The sequence below is a fragment of the Telopea speciosissima genome, chromosome 10 (assembly GCF_018873765.1).
Source record: "Telopea speciosissima isolate NSW1024214 ecotype Mountain lineage chromosome 10, Tspe_v1, whole genome shotgun sequence".
Lineage (NCBI taxonomy): Eukaryota > Viridiplantae > Streptophyta > Magnoliopsida > Proteales > Proteaceae > Telopea > Telopea speciosissima.
The window spans coordinates 57,958,704-57,981,620 of NC_057925.1; the positions used below are offsets into that span (position 1 = coordinate 57,958,704).

General features: G+C 38.9%; 2 protein-coding genes across 3 annotated transcripts; one reads left to right on the forward strand and one right to left on the reverse strand.

Annotated features, from left to right (window-relative positions):
- Positions 1–6,730: 6,730 nt before the first annotated feature.
- On the forward strand, positions 6,731–18,166 carry LOC122643910 (armadillo repeat-containing protein 8-like). Of its 2 annotated transcripts, XM_043837481.1 has the most exons (8): positions 6,745–7,204; positions 9,448–10,167; positions 12,852–12,947; positions 13,028–13,111; positions 16,621–16,855; positions 16,958–17,118; positions 17,316–17,597; positions 17,696–18,166. In XM_043837481.1, the coding sequence occupies exons 1-8, from the start codon at positions 6,875–6,877 to the stop codon at positions 17,726–17,728; spliced, it is 1,941 nt and encodes a 646-aa protein (XP_043693416.1). In that variant the 5' UTR covers positions 6,745–6,874; the 3' UTR covers positions 17,729–18,166. The 2 variants fall into 2 exon arrangements, with proteins under 2 accessions (XP_043693417.1, XP_043693416.1); XM_043837482.1 differs by lacking the exon at positions 17,316–17,597 and having other exon boundaries at positions 6,731–7,204.
- A 1,777-nt stretch (positions 18,167–19,943) lies between these two features.
- On the reverse strand, positions 19,944–22,364 carry LOC122642743 (chaperonin-like RbcX protein 2, chloroplastic). The gene is made up of 5 exons (XM_043836320.1): positions 21,801–22,364; positions 20,771–20,862; positions 20,541–20,598; positions 20,395–20,460; positions 19,944–20,292 (listed from the first exon to the last, which is right to left on the reverse strand). The coding sequence occupies exons 1-5, from the start codon at positions 22,143–22,145 to the stop codon at positions 20,170–20,172; spliced, it is 684 nt and encodes a 227-aa protein (XP_043692255.1). The 5' UTR covers positions 22,146–22,364; the 3' UTR covers positions 19,944–20,169.
- Between the last annotated feature and the right edge of the window lie 553 nt (positions 22,365–22,917).

A 22,917-nucleotide genomic window follows, 5' to 3' on the forward strand; every position in this document is an offset into this window, starting at 1 on the left:
TACCTGTGAGAGAATTTACCATCGGTCCCCATGAAATAAAAAAATCGCATCTATATTGATGCCCTTGATGGTTGTTGTTGTTGTTATGAAAAAATAATGTAAACAACCCACGTTCATCGTGTCGCATGTGGCTATTCCAACCATTTGATATAGATGATATGGTAAAGTTATAGATTTGTGAATCTATATTTTTTCTACAGTTTTTCATAATTTTGTTGATTTTATATATCAATTATTTTTTTTAAAAAATATGGTATGTCTTAACTAGGTTTGACTCGCTCAAGTCATCCGGTTTTGTTGAGGGTGAGGTGAGCCAAAAGACCTAATTTTCCAAAAATAGTACAAAGATGAACCACTCTTCAGATGGACCACTGCTTTCATTCCTATAGTAGGGCCTTGGTCCAGAAATCAAATAAGGTCAAAGTCTTTCATGGACCACTCTACCGGCAATCTATTGCAAAATCGAATGAAGTATAGAATCAGATTCCATTGATTACAAATTGAATCGTTTCAAATCGGCTTGAATAGTTTAGAATCGATCCAATCGGATGAGAACTAAGTGTACTTGATTGAAAGAAAAATAAGTGAAGAATCGAGGTTAATCGAGATTGGTAAGGGTAGATTTCAAGTCAATGAGGAACCCATTGTACAAAATGTGAGATGGCGTGGGTACGAATCTCCACATCACCAATGTACATGGGGATCTTTTTCCAATATTTTATTTTTATTTTATTGTAGAGCGTTCTTTGTAGGGAGCATAGGGGCCACGTGTGCGGGGCAACCAACGAGAATGCGCGCTGGCATCTCGAGGGGCAAAATTTCCGCCTTTCGTGGGAACAGGGTGGTCATTTCGGCCCCCCATTGTGTCTGGGTGTGGCCTGCACCCCAAGAGAACATTTACTCTTATTATTTTATATATGAGAAAAGCCACCCGCATGCCACATGCTATTGGATGCTATCTCTTTCTTTCGGGGAAAAAATCCTCCGCAATGCCCTAATCTGGTGGTGCACTGCAGTACGGGCCTGAGAGCTTGACACATGGATGATTCGACATCCAATGGTGCCGAGCTCGAGAAGAAAGAAAAGAAAAAAAATTGTCTTGCATTGATCTCGCATCGTTGAATGAAGCCTCTTCCATGTGTTGAGCTCTCAGGTCCACAATGTAGTGCATCGCCAGATGCATGCACTGTAGAGGATTTTAATCCCTTTCTTTCCTCTTTTAAAATTACCTACTAGACTTCCTATATGATGCTGACATCGTATTACGCCCCAATTTGGGCTACCTGCTAGTGTGCGTAAGCGGCGTGTTTATCCCTCACCCTCTTAAAAAAGAAAAAAATATGAAAATAGAGTACGTGCCCAGTCCGAGTCTGTCTCTCTCCCATCAAATGGAAATGACCCCCTCCCCTCCCCTCCCCTCCCCTGAATCATTATCGTCTACGGTTCCCAGACCAGGGTGGTTCCCTAGTGCCTCTCACAAGAGGGGGTGGGATCCACCTGGGGCACCTGACCGAACACTTTGCCAGGGTGGGATCCACCCTACTCTTGTGAGAGGCACTAGGGAACAGCACTGGTTAGGGACCTCATACGAAGAAAATTCTCCCTCCCACCCTCTCCATTGAGTATAACCACAAATTCCAAGAAAGCCAGTACGTGCTAGTGAGATTTTCATCTTCTCAAATGCCAGTGCACCAGACTTAAGACTCCAACCGTTAAAACATGGACAATGGTGTCATTTTAGTGTTGGGTGGACGGTTGTATTCTTGTGTGGTGCACTTGAGCGGCGCAGTTAAGCTGATAAATTTCCGTGTCGGTGCGTAATCCATTCTAATGAATTAAAAAAAAAAATAGACTACGAGTTAGGAGTCATTAAAAAGTAAAATAGGGATAAATTAGTCAATGTGTAGTGCTAACTACTAGCCAGCAGTGGCGTTAATAATTGGCCAAAAACAGATGGTGAGAGAAAATAATTTGAAGGCATTTCAAATCTTCAACAGCATGCGCTGACACCCGATTTGACGGCACAACGTGTCCTCTCTGAACAACAGACACTGGCCCCACTAGGCTATAATTCTACCACGTGGCGACATGGCCACCGCTAGTTGTTGAATTAACGGCGTGAACGACGGCGCTCCCCGTTTGCAGACGTAGTCCTGTCTTTGCTGGGGGTGGCAGCCAAGATCCCATCGGATACCGTCATCTGCCACGCGTCCCTGACACTTTAATATTACACATGCCGTCTCGATTTTAATAACATTATGACACGTGTCGATCAGTAGCTTCGAGAAGAATTCCTGAAATGTAATAAGAGAAAGGACTATCCCATGATCCATCCGACAAAGGCTGATGCCGTTCTTTTCTACAGGACTCGATTTGTCGTTTACCTTATTTTGGAATTTTCCCGTCTTGTACACTATTGGTATTTAATGTTCTAGTTAGGGGTAGTTTGGTCAAACAAAAATGGTGTATTGAGGATGCAAATATGGGTCGGGCCAATACTGAAACTCAGGTCCGAAGCGGGGCCTTAGAGGACAGACTAGAGCCTAACCCAACCCAGGTTTCCCCTTGCTCAACCAAGGTCCAATAGAAGCAAACATTTCAATTCTACATACGCTCACAGCTTCTCAAATAGTTACACGACATGGACCAATTTCTAGGTCTACATATCAAGCCAATAGTGGATAGTAAATTGGTATATTTAATAAGGGAGAGGAGATAGATTGTGAGATGACAGTACATATTCACAAGCACGATTCTAGGGAGCAATAGCGGACGAAGGAATCGTTCAAATCATATTGATATCAATGGAAGACAATACGCCAAAACCAATTCTGTTGCGATCCTGGATTGGTGGATCAGTATGTATTAAAAGCAAAAAGATTAAAAAAAAAAAAAAAAAAACATTCTTGAAATGAAAATCATGGATAAATCTGTCCGATCCAGATTGATATCTATTGAGATCGATCCCATATCCAATATCTATTCCTAGAATCCTGCTCGCAGGTGTGTACTTTTGCGGGAATTTATTCTCTTAAGTGTAGTGCATTGCCCCGTGCGCGACACTTAATAATCCAATTGTTCACCCAATACTTGAGAGGATAAAAAGACGTCACTACCCATGTTTTTATGGTTGGATTCTTAAGTGTGGTGCACTGGACACTACACCACCACACTTGAGAGGATGAAAATCTATATTTTTGCCCGAATCCTTTTCTGCACTAATCTAGATGACCACCCTATTATTATTCCTTGGTCCTCATCCATGTACATCTCAAAAATGGTGATCTTGATTTGGTATTGCTTCAAATACTCTTGATTATGGTAGGCAAGGAAAAAAGCCCAGACCAAAATTACAATTCAAATCCTCTATGGTGCACTGTCCGTAGCGGCCTGAGTGGTGCAGACACAAGGTGTAGAGCAATGACTGCCTTACCCCTGCTCGAGCAAGGCACTTGGGCAGGGGTAAAGCAATCATTACGCTACACCTTGTGTTTGCGCCGCTCAGACCGCTATGGGCAATGCGCCATAGAGGATCCGGATCCCCAAAATCACATGTCTCTAACATTGGCAAGATTTTAAAGCAAAAGATACAAAAGTTCTTCTCCTCTCTCCTCCTTTCGGAAAAGGGTTGGGATACCTCAGATTTCCGGAAAAAAGTTGATAATTGATAAAGGGGAGGGACTGCGAATTGAAAACTAGTAAAGTCTATACTCAGTATTATATATTCTATATTGTAAGATAAGACTTAAAAGGCTCCGTTTGAATGTAAGGGAAACTAAAGGGAAGCAAAGTGAAGTTTTTTAAGTTTAAAAAGAAAGTTTTTGTAATTATTATCGAATGTGATTATATAAATAATTTAATTTTCTTATCATATTGAGTAATGATGCATTATAGATTTGAAATTTATTTTACTATTTAAATTCAAGAGATTTGAATGAAAAGTAAAGGAGAATTTAATAATCAAAGAACGAATAAATTTTAGTTAATGATATAAACATGTGAGATAATAAATTAATAATTACAAAGGTTTCTTTGGGAGAGAAATATATGAAATCGAATCGAACCGAATCAAACTGACCCCATATTGAACGGTTTTGGATTGAGGTTTTTGGAGATTGTCAAATGACAAACTAATTCAATCGATCAAAACCAAAAACCGAATCAAGAACCAAAGCAATAAAAACGACAAAAAAAAAAAGAGAGTGGGGAAATGCTTATTAAATACTTTTTATGTAAAAACGAAACGAACATACCGCAAACAAATGCTTGGTCGATTGCTTGGTGGTTTGCCGATTGTAATGCATACCCCTCAAGAGGTCAAGAGATCGACTCTCCTGGTTTGCATATTGTGCCAAAAAAAGAGGCATCCCCTCCCCCTTCCCCCCTTAATTAGTAGTTGTAGGTTTCTGTTGGCTTATTTTACCTTATCCTCTCTGATTCCTTAAAGTGTGGTAGTGCGGCAGTGTTAGGTGGAGATGTCAACACCTGGCAGCTGCTGCATCCAAGGGTCCATATAATCCGATTCTCATATGGTAATTTAAAAATAAAGTCAAGAATGAGCCCCCAAACATGGGAACCATAGGGGACTCAATAGGGTAACCAAAAGGTAAAGAAGTTAGAAACAACCCTATTTAAACAAAGGTCATTGATCCAAAATTAAATATAATGTATTATAGTATAAGGGTTAAGAGACTTACAACAAAAAAGGACTTGTTTCGATGATCGGAACTAAAAATAAAGAGTAATGTGTTAGAGTGCTAGCATTGCTTTTGATCAATGTATTTTGATTATTGAACTTGAACTCTTACTTGAATTGAAATTTGAAGCCAAATTGAGTATGGAAGGTCATATTTTCTATGTTAGAATTAATTTTATTAATGCTATAATATGCAAATACATTTTCTTTGGATTAATTTTTTTTTTTAATTCGATGACTAAGAAAAAATATTTTGCTTCGAATCAGTTAAATTAATAACATGAATATATAATATGAAACAAAGGAAATATCTATCATGTTGTAGATTGGATGAGACCCAAATATTGTAAACAGATAAACCTTAGAAAATATATTTATTTAATATATGGTCTACTATATTGCTATTATGGTGCATTAAAAATGACACATGGCCCAAATCAGTCATCCATTTCTTTAGAAGACCTATGTTTCTAGATAGAAACTTCCTTTGGAAATCCTAAAGAACTTCTTGCTGTTAATCAGTTTTTGCCCTCTGGGTTTCAATTATAACTCCCCTCCCCATTATCTAGGGTTTTTTTTTTTTAAATTATATTTTAAATACCAAAAGAAGGATTTGTCTGTTTTAATATAAACTACTTGAAGTAAATTAGAATATATGCAATATTTATCTGGTGTTTTAGACCACTAAAATGGAATAAAATTCCCTTATTAGAAAAGTGTTTGAATTATGCTTGTGGACTTGATTTCTATCCCTCTCATGTCCCTAGACCACTATAGCAGACAAGAGAATCACTCCCATTATTTTTTATAATATATTTTACAATTTTTAGGCATGAAACAAAGGGACTCTTCTATAGAGTTGTGCGTCCCTTGTATTTGCTTTGGATGAAGTAATCTCAATAATAAAGAATTTTCTCATAAAAAAAAAAATAAATTTAAGTTCTTCATTTACCTATATGATTATATCTATATAATTTAAGGTATGGTTTTTGTTCAAGAGCGTATATATACATAGCCTGTGTTTCAGTCTGTCATCCACTAGGGATACATTTGATGATCGAAGTAGTGGCCATGTGCATACATGATCATTCATAAAAATTTTGTATTTATAATTTATGGCATAGACAGTGCCACCTCGGGCGCACATCACATGCCACCCTTGGGCCCTGACACAGTGGCATACAAAATGATTGTTGCACCCCTTGGAACCCTAGAAATGACTACAGGTGTGACGATCATTTCACACACCCTTGTGTCAGTGCACAGAGGCGGCATGTCTGGCACGACCGGATGATGTTTTTTCTCTCATAATTTATTAAAAATTTTCCTTTTTAATTTGAAACAACCAATGCAATGAAAAACAAACTATACCAATGTTTCTAATTAGACCACTATGACAAGGTACTCTAGACAAGTCTTGGTTCTGTCACATGGCAGATCAAACACCATTGTAATTTTGTGAATTGGTGACCTGTAAGTCCCTTACTTATTTATCAAGTAAAATCAAAGTTGGTATAAAATTTAGTATTGAAACCTTAATGAACATGAAGAGGAAGCACATTAAAGGATGGAATAATGGATGTGGAACAAAATGCATAGACTATGCTCTTTAGCAATCTTCTCTATCACCAATAGGAATATTATCCCTCCCTTTCTCTATGATATAAATATGTTTTTTCTAGTTTTAAGTTGAATATATTACTGTTCTCATAAAATTAAAAAAAAAAAGGCATAGACATATATATTAGGGTATAATTTACAAAAAAAAAAGGAGACATATATTAGGGGAGAGGTTTTGTGAGCCGTTGGATAGTTTGAGGGTGGATCGTAGATCTTCATCCACCATTAAACGATCGATTGTGTGCATGACTGCACCGTTGAGCACAAAACCTTTTCCCTTATTTCAAATAAATGCAATTTTAAAACGGAAAAAAAAAATGAAAAGAAGGTCGGATGAGCGAAAAAGTACGTGTAAAAGCGTTAACTGTCGGTCTCCAGATCTACGATAAGATCAAACGAAGGTTCATCTTTTCTCAAATTTCTTTATTATACAGAAAAACAATCTTCTGATAAAAAATCGCCACTCGCCTCTTTTCCCTCCCTGTTCTCTCTCTGTCACTCTCCACACTCACAAGCACGTCGCGTTGGAGGTGTGTGTCTAATTTTCCCTCCGGCCAAATGCCGGCTTCAGCGTCCACAAACCTACCACTGGATCTCATTGGTCGCCTGAAGTCGAGCGAAGGAGAGGCGAAGCTAAAAGCCCTAAGAGAAGTGAAGAACCAGATCATCGGTAACAGAACCAAGAAGCTTTCTTATATCAAGCTCGGCGCTGTACCTGCCGTCGTCGGAATCCTTGCCGGCGCCGCCGATTCCGACGTTCCTCTCCTAGTCCAATCCGCCGCCACTATCGGCAGCTTCGCATGCGGCATCGACGCCGGTGTCAAGGCGGTTCTCGACAGCGGAGCCGTCCCTCATCTGTTTCGCACCCTTTCCAATCCAGATGCTAAGGTAATTCTCATGCATTTTGCTATAATTGACGTGTTCTGTTTTTCATGGATTCCTTTGTGTGAATGTGGACTATTGAGTTTGAATTCTTTTGTAGATGAATTAATAATCCTTTAGAATTAAATTGAAAATTGGTCGTTGCTAGCATGTGATGTTGTATGTGGTGGTGGTTGTGCCTTCATATCAATCATTTAATTCCCCAAATGCATAATTTAACGAGAGGAAAACAATTACTAACAGTGCATGTTGGCATCATAAACGTTTATTTTTGATTGGGCCTAAGTGAAAATGCGGAAATTTCCTGCTGTGATATCATGTCACAATCTCATTCTACTATTTAACATTGTTGTAAAGTCTTGCATGTATTTTGGGTGCAATGTGAGGGCATTGGTTGCAAACCTATCAGGTACTGTCCTGCTTCTTATTTCTGATAATTGTATTCCTCTTAAATGGATTTTGACAAATGAAGTTTTCTCTGATATGCTTCCTACCCTGTGCAGGGTGGTCTATTACCTTAGCATGTGAACAATGTGGTTGTAGAAATTGGAGTCCCTCTTGTACTAGAACATTGTGAACCGTGTTAGCAAAACCGTAATTTTTTGTGGGGCCCCTAGGGCTTATCGGCTTTTGCTGTGTGGCCCACATTGGTTGAACGGTTGAACCTTCTGAATTTTCTATCTATGCATGTATCATATTAGTGTTAACATTAATATTAAAATTTGGAAATATTTCATTTAGCCATCCAAAGGCAAATATGATGTAGACCATTAAGAAAGAGGCCTTGAACTTGGATTTAGGATGCATAGAGTAGGTGAACGTCCAAATGGTTCATTTTGGGTTCATTCCAATTGAAGTTGAAGAAGCTCTATGAGTGGAAACTATTATTTCCCCTTCTTTGACTTGCAGCCAGCTGTGGGGGCCCCTGATGTAGTCCTACAGCCCTTGCTCCACATCATGGCATTTATATCTGAATCACTAAGCGTATATATCAAGGCTTGTTGCCAGTAGTTATTCAAAGCGGAGGGTAACACATTCAAATGTTCCAAAAAACTTGTTGAAGAAATTATTTTAACTATGGAATAGAAATTGGATTTCTAGCACATTCTAACTATGGAACCTACATTTGAATATTCATTTGTTTTCTTAAGATACCTGATTTTTTTTTTAATTCTGTTGAAGTTCTTCTGTATGAAAAATATATGCTGTGTTTGGTACAAACCCTAATTTAGAGTTTTTTTTTTATTGGCAAGAGATTGCTGCCAGGCTGCGTGGCTCCTGCTTCAGTGAGGGGGCCAATGGGAGTGCGTGCATGGGCATCCAAGGGGAAGGGTGGGGTGGTCATTTCACTGTCCCATGTGAGAGGGCGCAGGGGGGCGCTGCCGGGCAGCGTTCTTTTTTCCTCTTTTTTTTGTTGTTGGAAAGTACCTGTTTAATCCTATGTAAACAAATATTTAGTGTATGTGAATCCACAAAAATGACAAAGTGATTCTTAGGATTGATAAGAAAGGTTTTAAGATCGGCAGATCCTCATCGGATAACATTATCTAGATTCGGATCGGGTGATCCACTGTTTAAATCAGTTATTGAGCCCAAATTGCTTCAGCTCCATCTGATTGCAAGTGAAGGGAATTAAAATTAAATTAGAAAGGAAATTGGAGTTTTTGTAATCACTATTGTATAACTAATTTAAAATCTGGCCAAATAAAAAAAGGATGTACCCGGTGCACAAGGCTCCTGCCACTGAGGGGTCTAGGGAGGTTCATAATGTACGCAGCCTTACCCCCGAAGAGGCTGTTTCCCAACTCAAACCTGCGACCACCAGGTTGTAATGGAGCAACCTTACCGTTGTGCCGAGGTCCGCCCTCAACTTAAAATCTGGCAGGTTTTTGAATTAGTTACACAAACACTGTTCTCTCTCCCCCCCCCCCCCCCACCCCCTTTTCTTGCATTCTCTTGCCAATCAAACGTAACTTGAAACACTTCATATTTGTTATGGAATTAATTCTTTTGTCGACTTGTCAAATAATCACCTTTCTTTTTTCTTACATAGTATCTGATGTCAATGGGAACTCCGCCAGTGTTTGCTGCCGGTCCCAAGCCCGGATAAAGGAGGAGGGTTGGTGTGTCAGGTCGGCAGCCGGCACCGAAAAAAAACCAGCCAAACCTTTTTTCATGGTTGCGATATGGCCGAGTTGTTGTTGTAGTATCTGATGTCAAAGGGATGGCTTTGTTTTTATTCTTTTCAGGTTGTAGATGCTAGTGCCCGTTCTCTGAGAATGATTTTTCAGGCAACATTGGCGCCAAAATATGATTTTCTTATAGAGAAAAATATGGAGTTCCTTCTTTCGCTTCTGAACAGTGATAATGAGAATGTAACAGGACTAGGTGCAAGCATCATTATACACTCGTGTGAGACAAATATAGAGCAAAAAGCATTGTGTGATGCTGGAGTTCTACAGAGGCTTTTCTATCTACTTGAAGGTTCTTTAAATCAGAGGGATGCAAGCTTAGATTCAATAGCCACAATTGTCAAGAATAACTCTAACGTCATCTCAAAGTTTGTGGGACTTGTGGGTGGAACAGCTTTAAGTACTATAGCTGAGTTGACAAAGGACAGGAACCCCCGTACAAGACTGCTTGCTTGCATTTGCTTGATTGTTATAGGAAATGCTTTTCCTTGCTATCTTCAAGACATCGGAACAAAGACTAAGTTGATCTTGATCTTAGTTCAGCTTCTTGGAGAGCCTGATCAAGTTGGGGATGAATCTCCATTTGCTTTGGCGAATCTAATTGCAGAAAAGGAGGATCTACAGAAACTGGCTTTTGAGGTTGATGCTGTTGATAAACTTTGCAACTTCTTGCATAAAGGTCCGCTACAAGTCAAACGTCTACAAGGAATATTGCTGGCATTAGGTGAACTATGCTCAAAGGTGGAAATCTGTAGGTCTAGATTCCTCTCACTGCAGGTAAGTTACTTCACAGGAGACATTAACTTACATATGTTTAATTTCTAGTTTTCGTTAATTACTCTTGAATAGTCCCTTGATGCTTTCTATTCCTCTAATAAATAGTTCCATGGTGTAGTATCATGTTGCATTTGTGCCTTGAAGACCAATAAAGTACTGAGAAGTATGATTCTTCCATTGCATTTGGCTGAACAACCATAAGAGATTCTGACCATTCTAACCATGTTAGTTGTTTTATAAGTGAAGATGATAAAGTACTAATAAAGGATGGGAACATTAAGGAGAGATGGACAAATTATTTTTACAACCTACTATATGAAGACATTTCGAATAATAATGTCCTGGCAGGCTGCATTACCCATCAAGAAACAACATGTTGACTAGTACTGTAATTCGTTGAAACTTCGACTATAAGAGAAGAGAGTGTGAAGATGGAATAAAACATATAAGCGAAATGGGTAAACTAGGAATGGGTGATAAAATAAGGACAACAGGGGGTTAAAAGAAATAGGCAAAGACTGTCTTGAAAATCAGGAAATAGAGATTAAAAATAACCAACAAGAGCTTGAACCAGGACCAGCGAGGAAGAGAGAGAGAGAGAGAGGTTTGCGCACCAGCTCTGGGCAGCACACGGTGAACACTTTTTCAATCCAAAATGCAACCTCAATCTTTGGGTACAGCCAAGCACATAAAGGAAAAACAACTCATAATCCTAATCCTATCTTGAAACTGAAAGTAAAACTTCACTCTTAACTCTATCATAACAGAAAGACAAATTCAAATATATCTGAACTCTTACCTTCTTGCGACATGAATAAATAAGAAAAGAAAAATTACAAAAAATCCTTATTTTACCATTTGCGTAACTTCATCAGTTGCGTTCCCTGTACCCAATTCAATATTGACTTTACTCTGTAAACATCAAAACCTTGTTGAGTTACTTGATTAGCAGCAAATGTATATATTTCATAGTGTGTGATGGTTATTTGTCTTTTGCTAGCCTCTTCCAACCTCTTGTTAGAGCACCATATTCATGTCAAGTTGTTGGAAATGGGCAGAGAATAGAGAATAGAAGCAACATTCAAGGGTCATTTGCCAGACTGCATTGGAAATGCATGGCTCTTAGCTGTAATTGCTCATTTGCTCTAAGGGTAGGGCATATGTGATGGGGATTGGTAAAGAGTTAATCCTTGAAAGAAACCTGGCTCTCATAATCAGCAGATTGGAATATGTGATGCAGACATTTGGCAGGACCGGTTTGATCCGTCGGGACTACTAGACCACAAGGAACCGATTCCAAACCGGGTTGTCGGTTCAGTAGGATATTTAGGGAGATTTATTTTACTTGGGAGAATATTATTTAATCTTTTATTTTGGGTAGGGGTTAGATACATAGGATATTCCAGTTTAAGTTTGCTTCAAGTTTCCTTGTTAGGTGCAATTTCTTTATTATAAATATGCTTGTAATCCAACAATTATTATATGAATTTGAATGGAATATTGAATTTGGTTTTGAGTTTGCCTGCATGGCCTGGGCAGCTTGTTTGCTGTCGTTCCCTCCTCCTCTCTCTCTCTCCCTAGTACAGTCCCTGTCTTCTTCTTCCCTAATCTGCGATACTCTGTTTTCCAAGATATTTTCAGACCTCTCGATTTGATCTTAACTGCTGTTTCTGTGATCTGGTCTGCAACTTAACCTAGTTTCTTTTTGAATCCCATCATCACTGGAGGATATACCTCACTTTTGACTCCAGTCACTAGCGTGCTCTGTTTTCTGGCAACATAACAGTCCTTCAATATTAAGTGATCGATCTCCTTCTTAATCAATCCTTTCGACCTGTTATTTTGGGCGTGAGTCATTTTCCTGTAGGGCTATAGGCAATTAAACCCCCTGAAACCCAGACATGAAAGCCCCTTCTATTATGAGAAGCAAATCTACAACCAGGCTAGTTCCTGCAATACAGTGAGATCTTACTTCAGGGAAATTTTATTAAGTCTCAGGTTGTAAATTCGAGTGCTTGTTGGGTTGATTTAGTAATCCAGAGGGTTAGGGATCTGCCATCGAAGTTCTAGATCAAACTGAGCCTGTTTAATTGAGAAATACTTTCTGAAACTGAGTTTTTTCTCCGCCACTCTCCTTTCTATCGCAAAGAAGAGTATTACTTTTAAAAAATGAGCTGGTAATTACCAAAAGACCCTTATTTTCAAAGTCCAGTTGTATCCTCTCTCTCTATTTTATTTTAGTTCCCAGAAAAGTCCTCCTTCAAAACTTCAATTCCAGTTTGCCCCCTCACTTGTTACTTTACAGTTTACATATAAGGTGCTGGACTATTACAGAAATTATTGAACAGCCAGCAATCCTATTATTTGATTGTTTGTCACTTGGGTGGGCCCATAAGTGATCTGAATCAGAGTTTTCGAACCCTGGATTGCATCAATATGTATGACAGTATACTGAATAAAACTTTTCTCCTAAAGGTTATCGTCCTTCTGAACTAATTAATTATTCCATCTTTTAAAGAATAAAAACACAAGAAAGAAGTGTCATTATATGTGATTGAACAAGTGCTTTACATTTACTATACAGACTACTCTGTTTTCTGTTGGAATACGGTTATATGAAGATATGCATTGTGCATGCATAAATCAGTTTATGATTTGTGACTCATTTTTCATGAATTATCTAGGTCTTGAATGTGGTAACAGATGCACTGAATCATGATAGTCTGGATGTGCGGATTGCAGCTTGCATCTGTATGAGAAATGTTTCTCGCTCAGCTAAGGTTTGTGATAGAAATGCTGATTTGTGATATTAAACTCTGGTTTGGTCTGCTAGAGACTTTGCTAACAGGATGTTAATCAGAACCTGAGTGCAGGTCGTTTTATGAACGAAATGATCGTCACCTCTCTGGTGCAACTTTTGAATGACCCTTCTACATCAGTACAGGTTTGTGTTTTGATCACATTCCATTTTGAATAATCTGGTAAACTTTGGATTGCTGAAGGTTACATTATGACTAATTGTGTTCCATCACTTTCTCTAGGCATAACCTTGAGTCAGTTACCTATGCATATTGTCCATTGCCAAATATTAGAAACTAAAAGCTGCAATGGTTGAAACTGCATTGTGTTGATGAATGATTTATAAAAATATGTCATGGAATCCTTTTTGCCAACCGGGGCTAAGGCTGCATACACAAGACCGTCCCTAGACCCCACGGTGGTGGGAGCCTTGTGCTCTGGGTACACCCTTTATGTCATGGTATTTGATTAAATATCTCTATCAGATCAAGAACTCGGGAAGGCATCACTCAGTAATGGTATTTACCAAAGATCCTTTATATTCTTTTATTCTGGACTCAAATAAACTGAATGGGAGAGCTCATTTAAAAGGTTGTATCTAATTATGGTTTTTAGTTGGTTGAGTAGTTTATGAGATTCTAAATTCTGTTTGTCACTCATAGTAGAAGTAATGTAGACGAGTCACAAGTGATAACCACTCCACAAGAGGATCGCAAACTTCAGGTCCAGCAACAGTAAATACTTCGATTGGCTCTCAGATTTGCAGGAAATTTTAGAACAATAAAATTTACAAAATAAATAAATATAAGAAGGGAAGAAGAAGATAGGGTAGTCTCTCTCAGACTCAGATCTCTCACCCTCGACCTCTCACCATACTCTCTCACAGAGCAAAGCCGAAAGCTATAATTATTTTTGTCAATCTCATTAATCAAATTCGTGTATAAGGTTGTAACCCTTTACAAACTTATATAGAAGACTCAAAAACATACTCAAACGCTAAAAAGGAAAGGACTAAGCCAATCCTTAACAAATAAGGTAACATAAACTGACTAGGAAACTAAAATAATGAAGAAACTGTCTCAAAACAGGGCTTTAACTAAACTAATGACGGAAATTCCGTTTTCCTACTTTCTACCCATATTTTAGGCCCATTAAAGTGACCCATTGCAAAGAATGGGATCAAAGGCCCAACACCTATATAACCCAACCCAAGGCTTATTTCCACTAAAATAAGCCCTTTAGATGACCTTATCTGCATCAAGAAGTCAATGTCTGTTTGGGAATTAGTCGAGGGAGGGGTTTTATATTTCTCAAAGCATTGCCTATATAAAGGCATGGGGTGTGGTTAAGCTATATAGTTGAATTGTTATTTATTAAATCAAAGTTGAGTTATTGCTCTACCTTGCAGCTCTAATGGTTGTTGACCTTGAATTCTGGTGCTAGTTGATGCTTGCACTAAACCCTTGGAAAGATGTAGCTCATCTAGATTCTAGATATCCTCATATTCTTGTTAGGCATAACTTATAACACTACACATCCAACCAACATGCTCTAGCTGATTTCGGATTTTTTCCTGCACTTATTTTTCTATCCACCTGTCACGGAACCCATTGCAGACCCTACAAACCAACTTCTACCTTCACAAGACCGTAGTTTCCCTCAACCCTCTTCATCTTCATAAAATCCTGACACCATTTCATCCTAAACCCACAATTTCCCTTTACGGTTTATACTTCTCTGAACATAAAACAATGGCATTTCTCTTCCTGCTTAATTTTAATAGATTACAATCAGAATGTTTGGCACCTGTGTCCAACATTGTGTAAGCCAATGAGTATGCAGAAAACGGAACATTTTCCATGCCTAAGTTGTATCCTTGCTGTGTCCGGGTAACATAGCTTTTTTGAGAGGGTAATAATGCTTGATTCTTCTTATTGTAGGCTCGTTGTTGTGGGGAGTTCTTTCCTATATCTGATGGATTGTGTGAATATTGAAAATCTCATGTCTTGGCCTGTGGGCTCTTTGCCAGGGGAGTGCAGTTCCATCTTTATTTAGTTGTTACAAGAACCTGTCACACCGATTACAGCATATTTACTAGCCAGTTTGGGTGTTGATTAAGCCGCGTGTAGTCCAACTTGATTGAGCCACGTACTTAGCAATGTTATTTGCTATATATTTGAAGGACAAAGTTTTCCTCCACTCATAGAGGACGGTTCACCCACCCTAGGGTTCACAAACCCCTCTTAGGGTTTTAGTATGTTCCAAAATACCCTCCCAATACCCATTCCCACCCCTCGTTCAATAGGATCCCATTCACTGTGGGTGGAGGGAAACTCGGTCCATATTTGAAAGTGAGTTGGTCAAAATAGTCAACTAGACTACTGATATGCTTCATAATTCCCTGAAGCTTGCAAAAGGATCCATTCTTCCGTGATAAAGGTTCCTGTATTATGTATTCTCATAGCTTTTGCAAAAGAAGCCCCATCCTTTACTACCATCACCTTTGCCTCCTGTGCTAAAACTGTATGAATGAATAGTCCTCCTGCAATGTAAAGTGTAAGCACCACTATGAGATCCAAATACATGACTTCAGTGTTTGAGTTAGGTTTATTACTGTATGAATGAATAGTCCTCCTGCAATGTAAAGTGTAAGCACCACTATGAGATCCAAATACATGACTTCAGTGTTTGAGTTAGGTTTATTTCTGGACTACTGATTTCAAATCTACTTCAGTGGTTGAATGAAAAGTTTCGAATTAATACCATTGGCTGCCAAGAGCTGCGCATCCCTGTCTCTCCTCTGATCTTCTCACTCTCATCTCAGATACGACTCCTCCTTTCTCAGTTCAGTTCTTTGTTTCCCCCCTCCTTTCCTCCTTCCTTTCTCTCATTGCTGTTACTACTACTGCTACCTTGTTTCTAGGTAGCAATTCAGCCCTAGATGTTGTGTTCGAAGTCCCTGACTACCAACCCATTCAACCTAGGGTTTTGGGAGTTAATTTACCCCCTTTGGACGACCTAAACACCAGGTGCATGCCCCCCTAATCATCCTCTGCGGTGATATTGAAACCCGCAAACATACCTGGCTCCAAGGGCTCCGCCAAGTTCTGATTTCTGCAATTTTGTTAATTTTCCTGATTGGTGCCTTGACTGATTGATGGTTGGAATCAATAGATCCATAAGTTAGGAACTTCAGTCTAAAATCTCACCGTGAATGAGCTTGATTTGGGTGAGTTCTTCTCATCTGAATCAGAAGCTATTCTACTGCCCTGTTTGTAAAGTCGAGAGGTAGCAGACGATCTCTTTCCCCCCTTTCCTCGATAGTTCTAAATTCCTTTGGTTGTTGGTACTTAAATACCCCAGTATCTTCTTTATTCCATTAATTTAAAAAATATCCTTAAAACACTTATTTCAATTTGAGTCTTTTTTGTGTTTCTTATACCAAAAGGTACCATACTCTACTCATAATATTTACTAATCTGCCATTCAATTCTTGATTTGAGTTATTTAGAGTTTGGGTGGGCCCATGGCAACCCAAACATATGGTTTCGACCCTGGATTCGGGTTCGCATCAGTAAGCTGCAGCATTTCATTAATATCTAATTGGGGAACTAGGAAGATTACGTATCTGATTTGCCTCAATAATATGTCCAGGTTGCAGCTCTTGGTGCTCTTAGCAACATTGTGGTTAATTTTACAAGACAAAATTCTATTTTTATCCAGTGTGGAGGCATGAAAGAGCTTGTTAGGCTATCGAAATCCATGGATTCTGCCCTGAGGTTAAACTCTGTATGGGCTTTAAGGAACTTGATGTTTCTTGCGGATAAAACTCACAGAGGAGATATTTTTCTGGAGCTGACATCATCCTTGTTGGCAAGCCTCATCTGTGGTAATATGAAGCTCCTTCACCAAAAGTTTTCCAATCCAATGCCAATTTGATATTGATGTATCTCTTAACAGATGCAACTCTCTGACTGCATTCATACTGCAGATCCAGAGCCTCTTATCCAGGAGCAATCTCTTGCCCTTGTCCGCAACCTTGTAGATGGATGTATCAACTGCATTGAGCTTGTGTTAGCAGATGATGGTATTATTATAAATGCTGTTGGAAGGCAATTGTGGAGATCTTTGAAACCAGAAGTCTGCATACAGGTGAAGACTTGGTATTCTTTTAAAAAAATTGAGCATGGATGGGGGGGGGGGTTTGTTATCAAGTTATCAGTATTCTTATCAAGAATTTGATGCTTATAAGACACTATGCTGGGAGATAAGGAGGGGGAACGTCTTTCTTCCATGGGATCAGTTTTTTGTTTTTGAGTTCTGACAAATTCTGCAATCTTTCTCATTAGGGAATGTACATGCTAAGTAATGTTGCAACTGGGAACGAGTTCCATAAAGATGCAGTTATGCATCAACTCCTTCCATCTAAAGCCAGTGAATGCTCCCAATCTTTTGTAATGAAGTTTTTGCAGAATAATGATAGTAGGCTACGCACTGCGGCTGTTTGGTGTGTTGTAAATCTTACTTATCCTAATTGTCCTGGTGCATCTGATCGTATCAAGAGACTACGGAATGCAGGCATAATTTGTCAAATGAAGAATATGGTTAATGATCCCTCCTTGGATGTGAAGGTCTCCATCATATCTTTGTGCTCATACATGTTATACATTTCTATATGCTTTCTTCAATGCTCTGTTTGTTGTGACATGTTTATTATTTGTGTCTGCAGTTTCGAGTAAGAACAGTTCTGAACATTGTATGATTTCTGGGAGCACAGCTAAAAGCTTGATCTTTTCTTCACAATCATTCATTCCCAAAAACTTTAGGAGGGGATTTGGCTTTGGTTGGTGCTGGATTTGGCCTGATTTTTATCAGTGTATAACTGCTCCAAACCCTTTTGCAGGGTTACAGTGACAGGATAGGCTTTACCTTTACAGATACAAGTTCACAATGTTCTCTATGAATTGAATACCTGCATTTATTTTTGCAGAACTTGCATGTTTTCAGTTGCTAGTTTAAGCAATGGAGGAACTTGCTTGTCTACTGTGCAGTTTCTAGCCTGTTAGGTTATCTGATTGAGATCCCTGTGTCTACATCCATGAATCTCAGATCTCATTGGCTCGGATCTTTTTTTAGCTATCCGTCACTGTGCTGAGGTAACCCTGTTGTAAATATATAATGTGGTAAATGTGCTTTATTGTAATCAATGTTTATAAAGCATAAGCATCAAATTTACTCCATCAGTTGAAATTTAAGTTGTTTGTATGGTCACAATTGGTCTCCCTCATTGCTAGGCGCAATTTTTCTCTTAACCTTACAAGACATTTTGTTAGTTGGGAATAACCAAAGAATTGCAGATTTATGATGGAGGCAGAGGTCAAGGGTATAGTCTCATTGAGCGGCTTGTTTAAGTGGAGAAACAGGTTTTACAGGTTACCTACAGAAGCCATCAATTGGATATGTTAATGATTGTGTATGATACACATGACTCTCCAAATGGAGTTACAAAGGCCGTCATCTTGCACTCTCTTGATAATAATGCAATAAAGAATTATTCAATTAATAACTTTAGGGAAAAGGAACGCTAATCGGTTGTGCAGTGCAACTGTGTGTACCTGCACCCAAATTGTGCAGTAACAGGATAGGATAAAAATTTGGGTGGAATCGTTATCCTCTTCTGTTAGTATGCCACATGGCCTTTGTAGCGCCGCACGATGCAACATTGCACCGTGCAGTAATAGGAGAGGATAACGATTCCCCAGACACAGCTGCAGGAAATGACTGGCACACCCCTTGTCCTATCTGCCTTTCCAGGGGGTGTACTGGTTATTGCGCTTGCAGCTGGGTGTAGGTACATGCCGTGCTGCACGACCGGTTGGCATTCTTTCTCCTATAACTTTAAACTACTAGCCTTACCTGCCGCTCTGGTAGCTAGTAGCTTCCGTAGTAATTGACAAAGACTTTAAACATATATTTACATCTATCTCAAGAAAGTAGGATGAAATTGTGACTCCTTAAAAAAAATACCATGGCCAGCCCTTTAGATTACTTTGATTCAGGCATTTAACCAAATCAGAGTTGTCAACCCATACTTCTATGTTCCTGTGTCCTCTTTCCAATGCATTGGATAGTCCTTGGCTCCTTGCATGATGCTTTTGGCTTTTGATGCCAGGTGATTCCCAAATGATATCCAATAACCGACTCAGAATCACTTCTCAAAAAATAAAGAAATAAAATTATGTTACCTGCTAACCTCAACCAAAATCCAGTTGATAGGGGATTGGTCCAACGGACTTAGTTTGTTTTCAGGTCCACCATACCTATTTCCAAGCAGATGCTACAATTTTGCCATATGGAAGAGTGATATGACAGTTGTGATTGTTGGATATCTAGAAAATGGTGTCCACTGGTCATGTGTTAAGTTTCATAACCTAATTCAAGGGGAAAAGTTTATTTGAGTCACTCTTATCTTATGTCTACTCATAGAAAATTTGTAATATTTTTTTTCTCTCCTTTAAAAATGAATAAAAAATTAGGGATGGGAATCGACATCAGGCTGTGTACATCAGTGTGGGGCCAATGAGAATACATGTGGGGGTATCAAATAGGGATGAGATTTTTTCGTTTCACAGGAGCAGGGCAGTCATTTCACTGTTCCTGCGTCTGGACGCATGTTCCATGCAATCCTGGCAGCCTTCTTTTTGCCCTTCATTTAAATACTATCACATGTAAATGTTCAACATGACTATGGGTAGTTGTGTACTCCTACTAGGATTTTAATCCTCTCCAATTCTCTAAAGTGTGCCCTTCCCCAAAAAACGAGAGAGAGAGAGAGAGAGAGAAGTTCTAATGTGAATGCTCCAACTTCCCAACTTACTAAGTGTTCTAGCTTCAGTAAAAAATGCAGGGGCCATGGTGTATGAGATGCGGCTATAGCAATCCCCTGTTTAAAACCTTCAAAGGTAGATGGCGGGATCTGTTTGCTCTGTATTGTTTAAACATTGAACCAAACTTTCTATCTATAAGTATATATATACACATGCAAGAATACAGATTACAGCATTTCTCCCTTTGGACATGGAAAATAATCAAAATGGAAGCCTTTGGGGACCCATCTGGTTGAACATAGAGAAAGATATGCTGATTCATTAAGAACAACAAATTGAGAACAGCACATGAAAGCCGAGATCAAGGGTTAACCCATCAGCCAATCTTTTCTGTATTTGTGTCATCTGATGGCCATATAACAGTTTCAATGAGCCGCTCACGCATCAATTCCAAGTTCTGATCAGAGATTTCTTTATATATTGCAGCATGGTCACATTTCTGAATCATCACAGCAAAGAAACATTGGGCAACTTTTATTTTCATGCTCAAAATCAAATCAAAGCAAAGCTCTTGATGTAAATAGCATGGTTTCATGCATACCTTGGCCCATTTACCATACAGGTGAAGGCGAGTTACCATCACCCTTTCAGCGAGTTCGTGCTTCTCCTGATAACAGTAGGGGTTTGTAGTGAACACTCTAATCCAATTAATATAGAGTTACTAGAATTCATTTAACATAATACTACCTTTCCAAGGTTACGAATAAAACGCTTTCCATCTCCAGGTTGATTTGTTGCCACAAAACTGTAGAAAAGGGGATGGAACAGGATTTAGAAGAACATAGCAAAATGAAATGAGAAATTTTAAAAATAGGATGAGCATGCCACCAAAAAAACAGAAAAAGAGAAAGATATAATCAGAAAGAGGTTAATGCCTTCCCACAGAAGGTGGCTTCTAAAAACAATAATCCACTTACTCATAAAACCACCTGTACTGTGTTGGGTTCATCTCGTAAAGCTGGTTAAGAACAGTCCTTACAGCTTTATATGTGAAATAGTTGAGTATTTGCTGCAAGTAAAGTAAAGAAATCCTTTAATAGCGTGAAGATAATACAATTAAAATAGGATCTACTAAGTGATGTTATACAAGCAGTAGCATAATCCCACAATTAGCTAGCTCATAGCAACACTAATGAGACCAGACAAAAATATAATAAGAAAATGAGGCAATGAAATTTTCACCCAAGATTTAGTACTCGGTCATTCTCATTGAAGGCTAAGTGCATCTTTCTGTAATAGGAATGAAGCTGGTTAGGGGCACCCCGAAAATGTTTGGATCAATATACAAATTCTGAATTAAGTTCCAAACAGTGGATGCTCTTAAAGGTAGTGGGACCTTAAATTAGAACTTCTGGTGCCTCTTAGTGTTTCTTCAAAGATTTGGTCTTTGTGTACATTGAAGAAGTCATGAACAAGTGCAGGCTACCTTTCAAGCTCTTAGTATCGATTTGTAGGTACTAGATACAACTATGTATGCATTTTTCCGCATCACAAGGGTTTTAATTAGAGAAGATTCAGTATAATTTTGCTTCTTAATGTAATGAAACAAGTATAAGAAAAAGTAATGAAACACATATTCAGTGCATTGTAAGTTTAACTGAAAGAAAAGAGTGTTAAGTTGCTTACGGCTTTAATCGGAGTCAATTGTCACCTAGGAGAGTTTTGCTGAAAACCCTTCAATAAGATCATCATCATCATCAAATAGGCAGTTTGGAAAATAATTATTTCATCCTCATCCATTTCTACTGAATCAAACAGTACGGATAATGCACAAATGATGCTTCAAAATTTAACAAATTCAATTCCCCAAGTTCTAGAAGCTAAAATTTTCAGATTTGTGAGCAATGAAATGAAACCCATCAAGTTTCAGATTGAAAAGAAAGGAAAAGAAACATCAACAAAAGCTTTTAAATCTAAAATAAATCAAAAACTGTTTTAGTTCCTCACCGTTTTAACATCATCAAAGCTATCTTCGTATTGCCCTGCCACTTCACTGACTATAACAAGACTTTGGCCCTTGTTCTGTTTCCTTGAATGCTGGTCATTAACAAATCGTGAAAGTACTTTCGCAGAGAGACGCCATTCTTGCCATGAATCCACGAATGAGCTGCTCAGCTCCAAAGATCCATGCCTTTTGAATTGCTTCCTTCTCACGAAATTTCTATACAAACCAATATCCCCTGCACTCTTAAACTTCATATCAGATGATGAAAGAGAATCCAAACAAAGACATGGACAGGTGTGGGAGTCGATAACCGCCGAACCCACGATTGATAAAGCTCCCACCATCATTTCCTTTCCTTTCCTTTCCTTTCCTTTCAATCACTCAACCCAACAAGTTTTTTCAAGAGAGATACCAATATCTCTTCTTCAACACTGCAATTTATATTGAAATAAGAGATACCCACCAAGGGAAACTGCGAAACCAGTAATGGGTATCTGAGTAAGTATAAGAATAGCGATGAGATTCATAAATAAAAGATGAAAAGAATTGCAGGTTTATTAGGGTTGGTGGAGCAAAGTTTTTTGAGGAATTAAGAATAAGGATCTCTCAACCCTCACCTGACGATTTTTGAGGTCCAAATCTCTCTCTCTCTCTCAACCTTCACAAATTCACACGATAAAAACCGTAAAACTCAGCTTCGAAAAAAGAAAGCTTCAACGGTACTACACACCTGGACAGTTTTTCCAGTTTTAATGGCTCTTTTGCCACGTGTCAGAATATCTTTGGTTCCAAATGTCCAATAGTCGTGCAAGAGATTCTAACCGGTGCAAAAAACGTGAACGTACGGACCATGTGTTAGTTAGGTAAAGATTCTGTTCACACTTCCGAATTCCAAACTAGCTACCAAGCCTTCAGACTTCAGTGTCCAGGAAGCAAGGAATGCCCAGGGAGCTGCCAGTCGTTGGGCTGTGCCGCACATATTCTTAGATGTGCGTCGAAATATGTGCGGCACAGCTCAACGGTTGGATGTCCCTTGGCAGCACTTTGGGTGCACGCCTCCTAGGAGACGAGCCTGTAAGTAAGGATGAATGTTCTTGGCACCACAGCGCGTCACGGCTA

What these genes read in the sequence shown, in the direction of transcription:
- LOC122643910 (XM_043837481.1), top strand. Translation starts at nt 6,875, where the DNA reads ATGCCGGCTTCAGCGTCCACAAACCTACCACTGGATCTCATTGGTCGC. An exon ending in ACCCTTCTACATCAGTACAG is followed by an intron (nt 13,112 to 16,620) that starts GTTTGTGTTTTG and finishes TAATATGTCCAG; the next exon opens with GTTGCAGCTCTTGGTGCTCT. An exon ending in ATCCCTCCTTGGATGTGAAG is followed by an intron (nt 17,598 to 17,695) that starts GTCTCCATCATA and finishes TTGTGTCTGCAG; the next exon opens with TTTCGAGTAAGAACAGTTCT.
- LOC122642743 (XM_043836320.1), bottom strand. Translation starts at nt 22,145, where the DNA reads ATGATGGTGGGAGCTTTATCAATCGTGGGTTCGGCGGTTATCGACTCC. An exon ending in TTATTCGTAACCTTGGAAAG is followed by an intron (nt 20,461 to 20,540) that starts GTAGTATTATGT and finishes TACTGTTATCAG; the next exon opens with GAGAAGCACGAACTCGCTGA. An exon ending in TGTATGGTAAATGGGCCAAG is followed by an intron (nt 20,293 to 20,394) that starts GTATGCATGAAA and finishes GTGATGATTCAG; the next exon opens with AAATGTGACCATGCTGCAAT.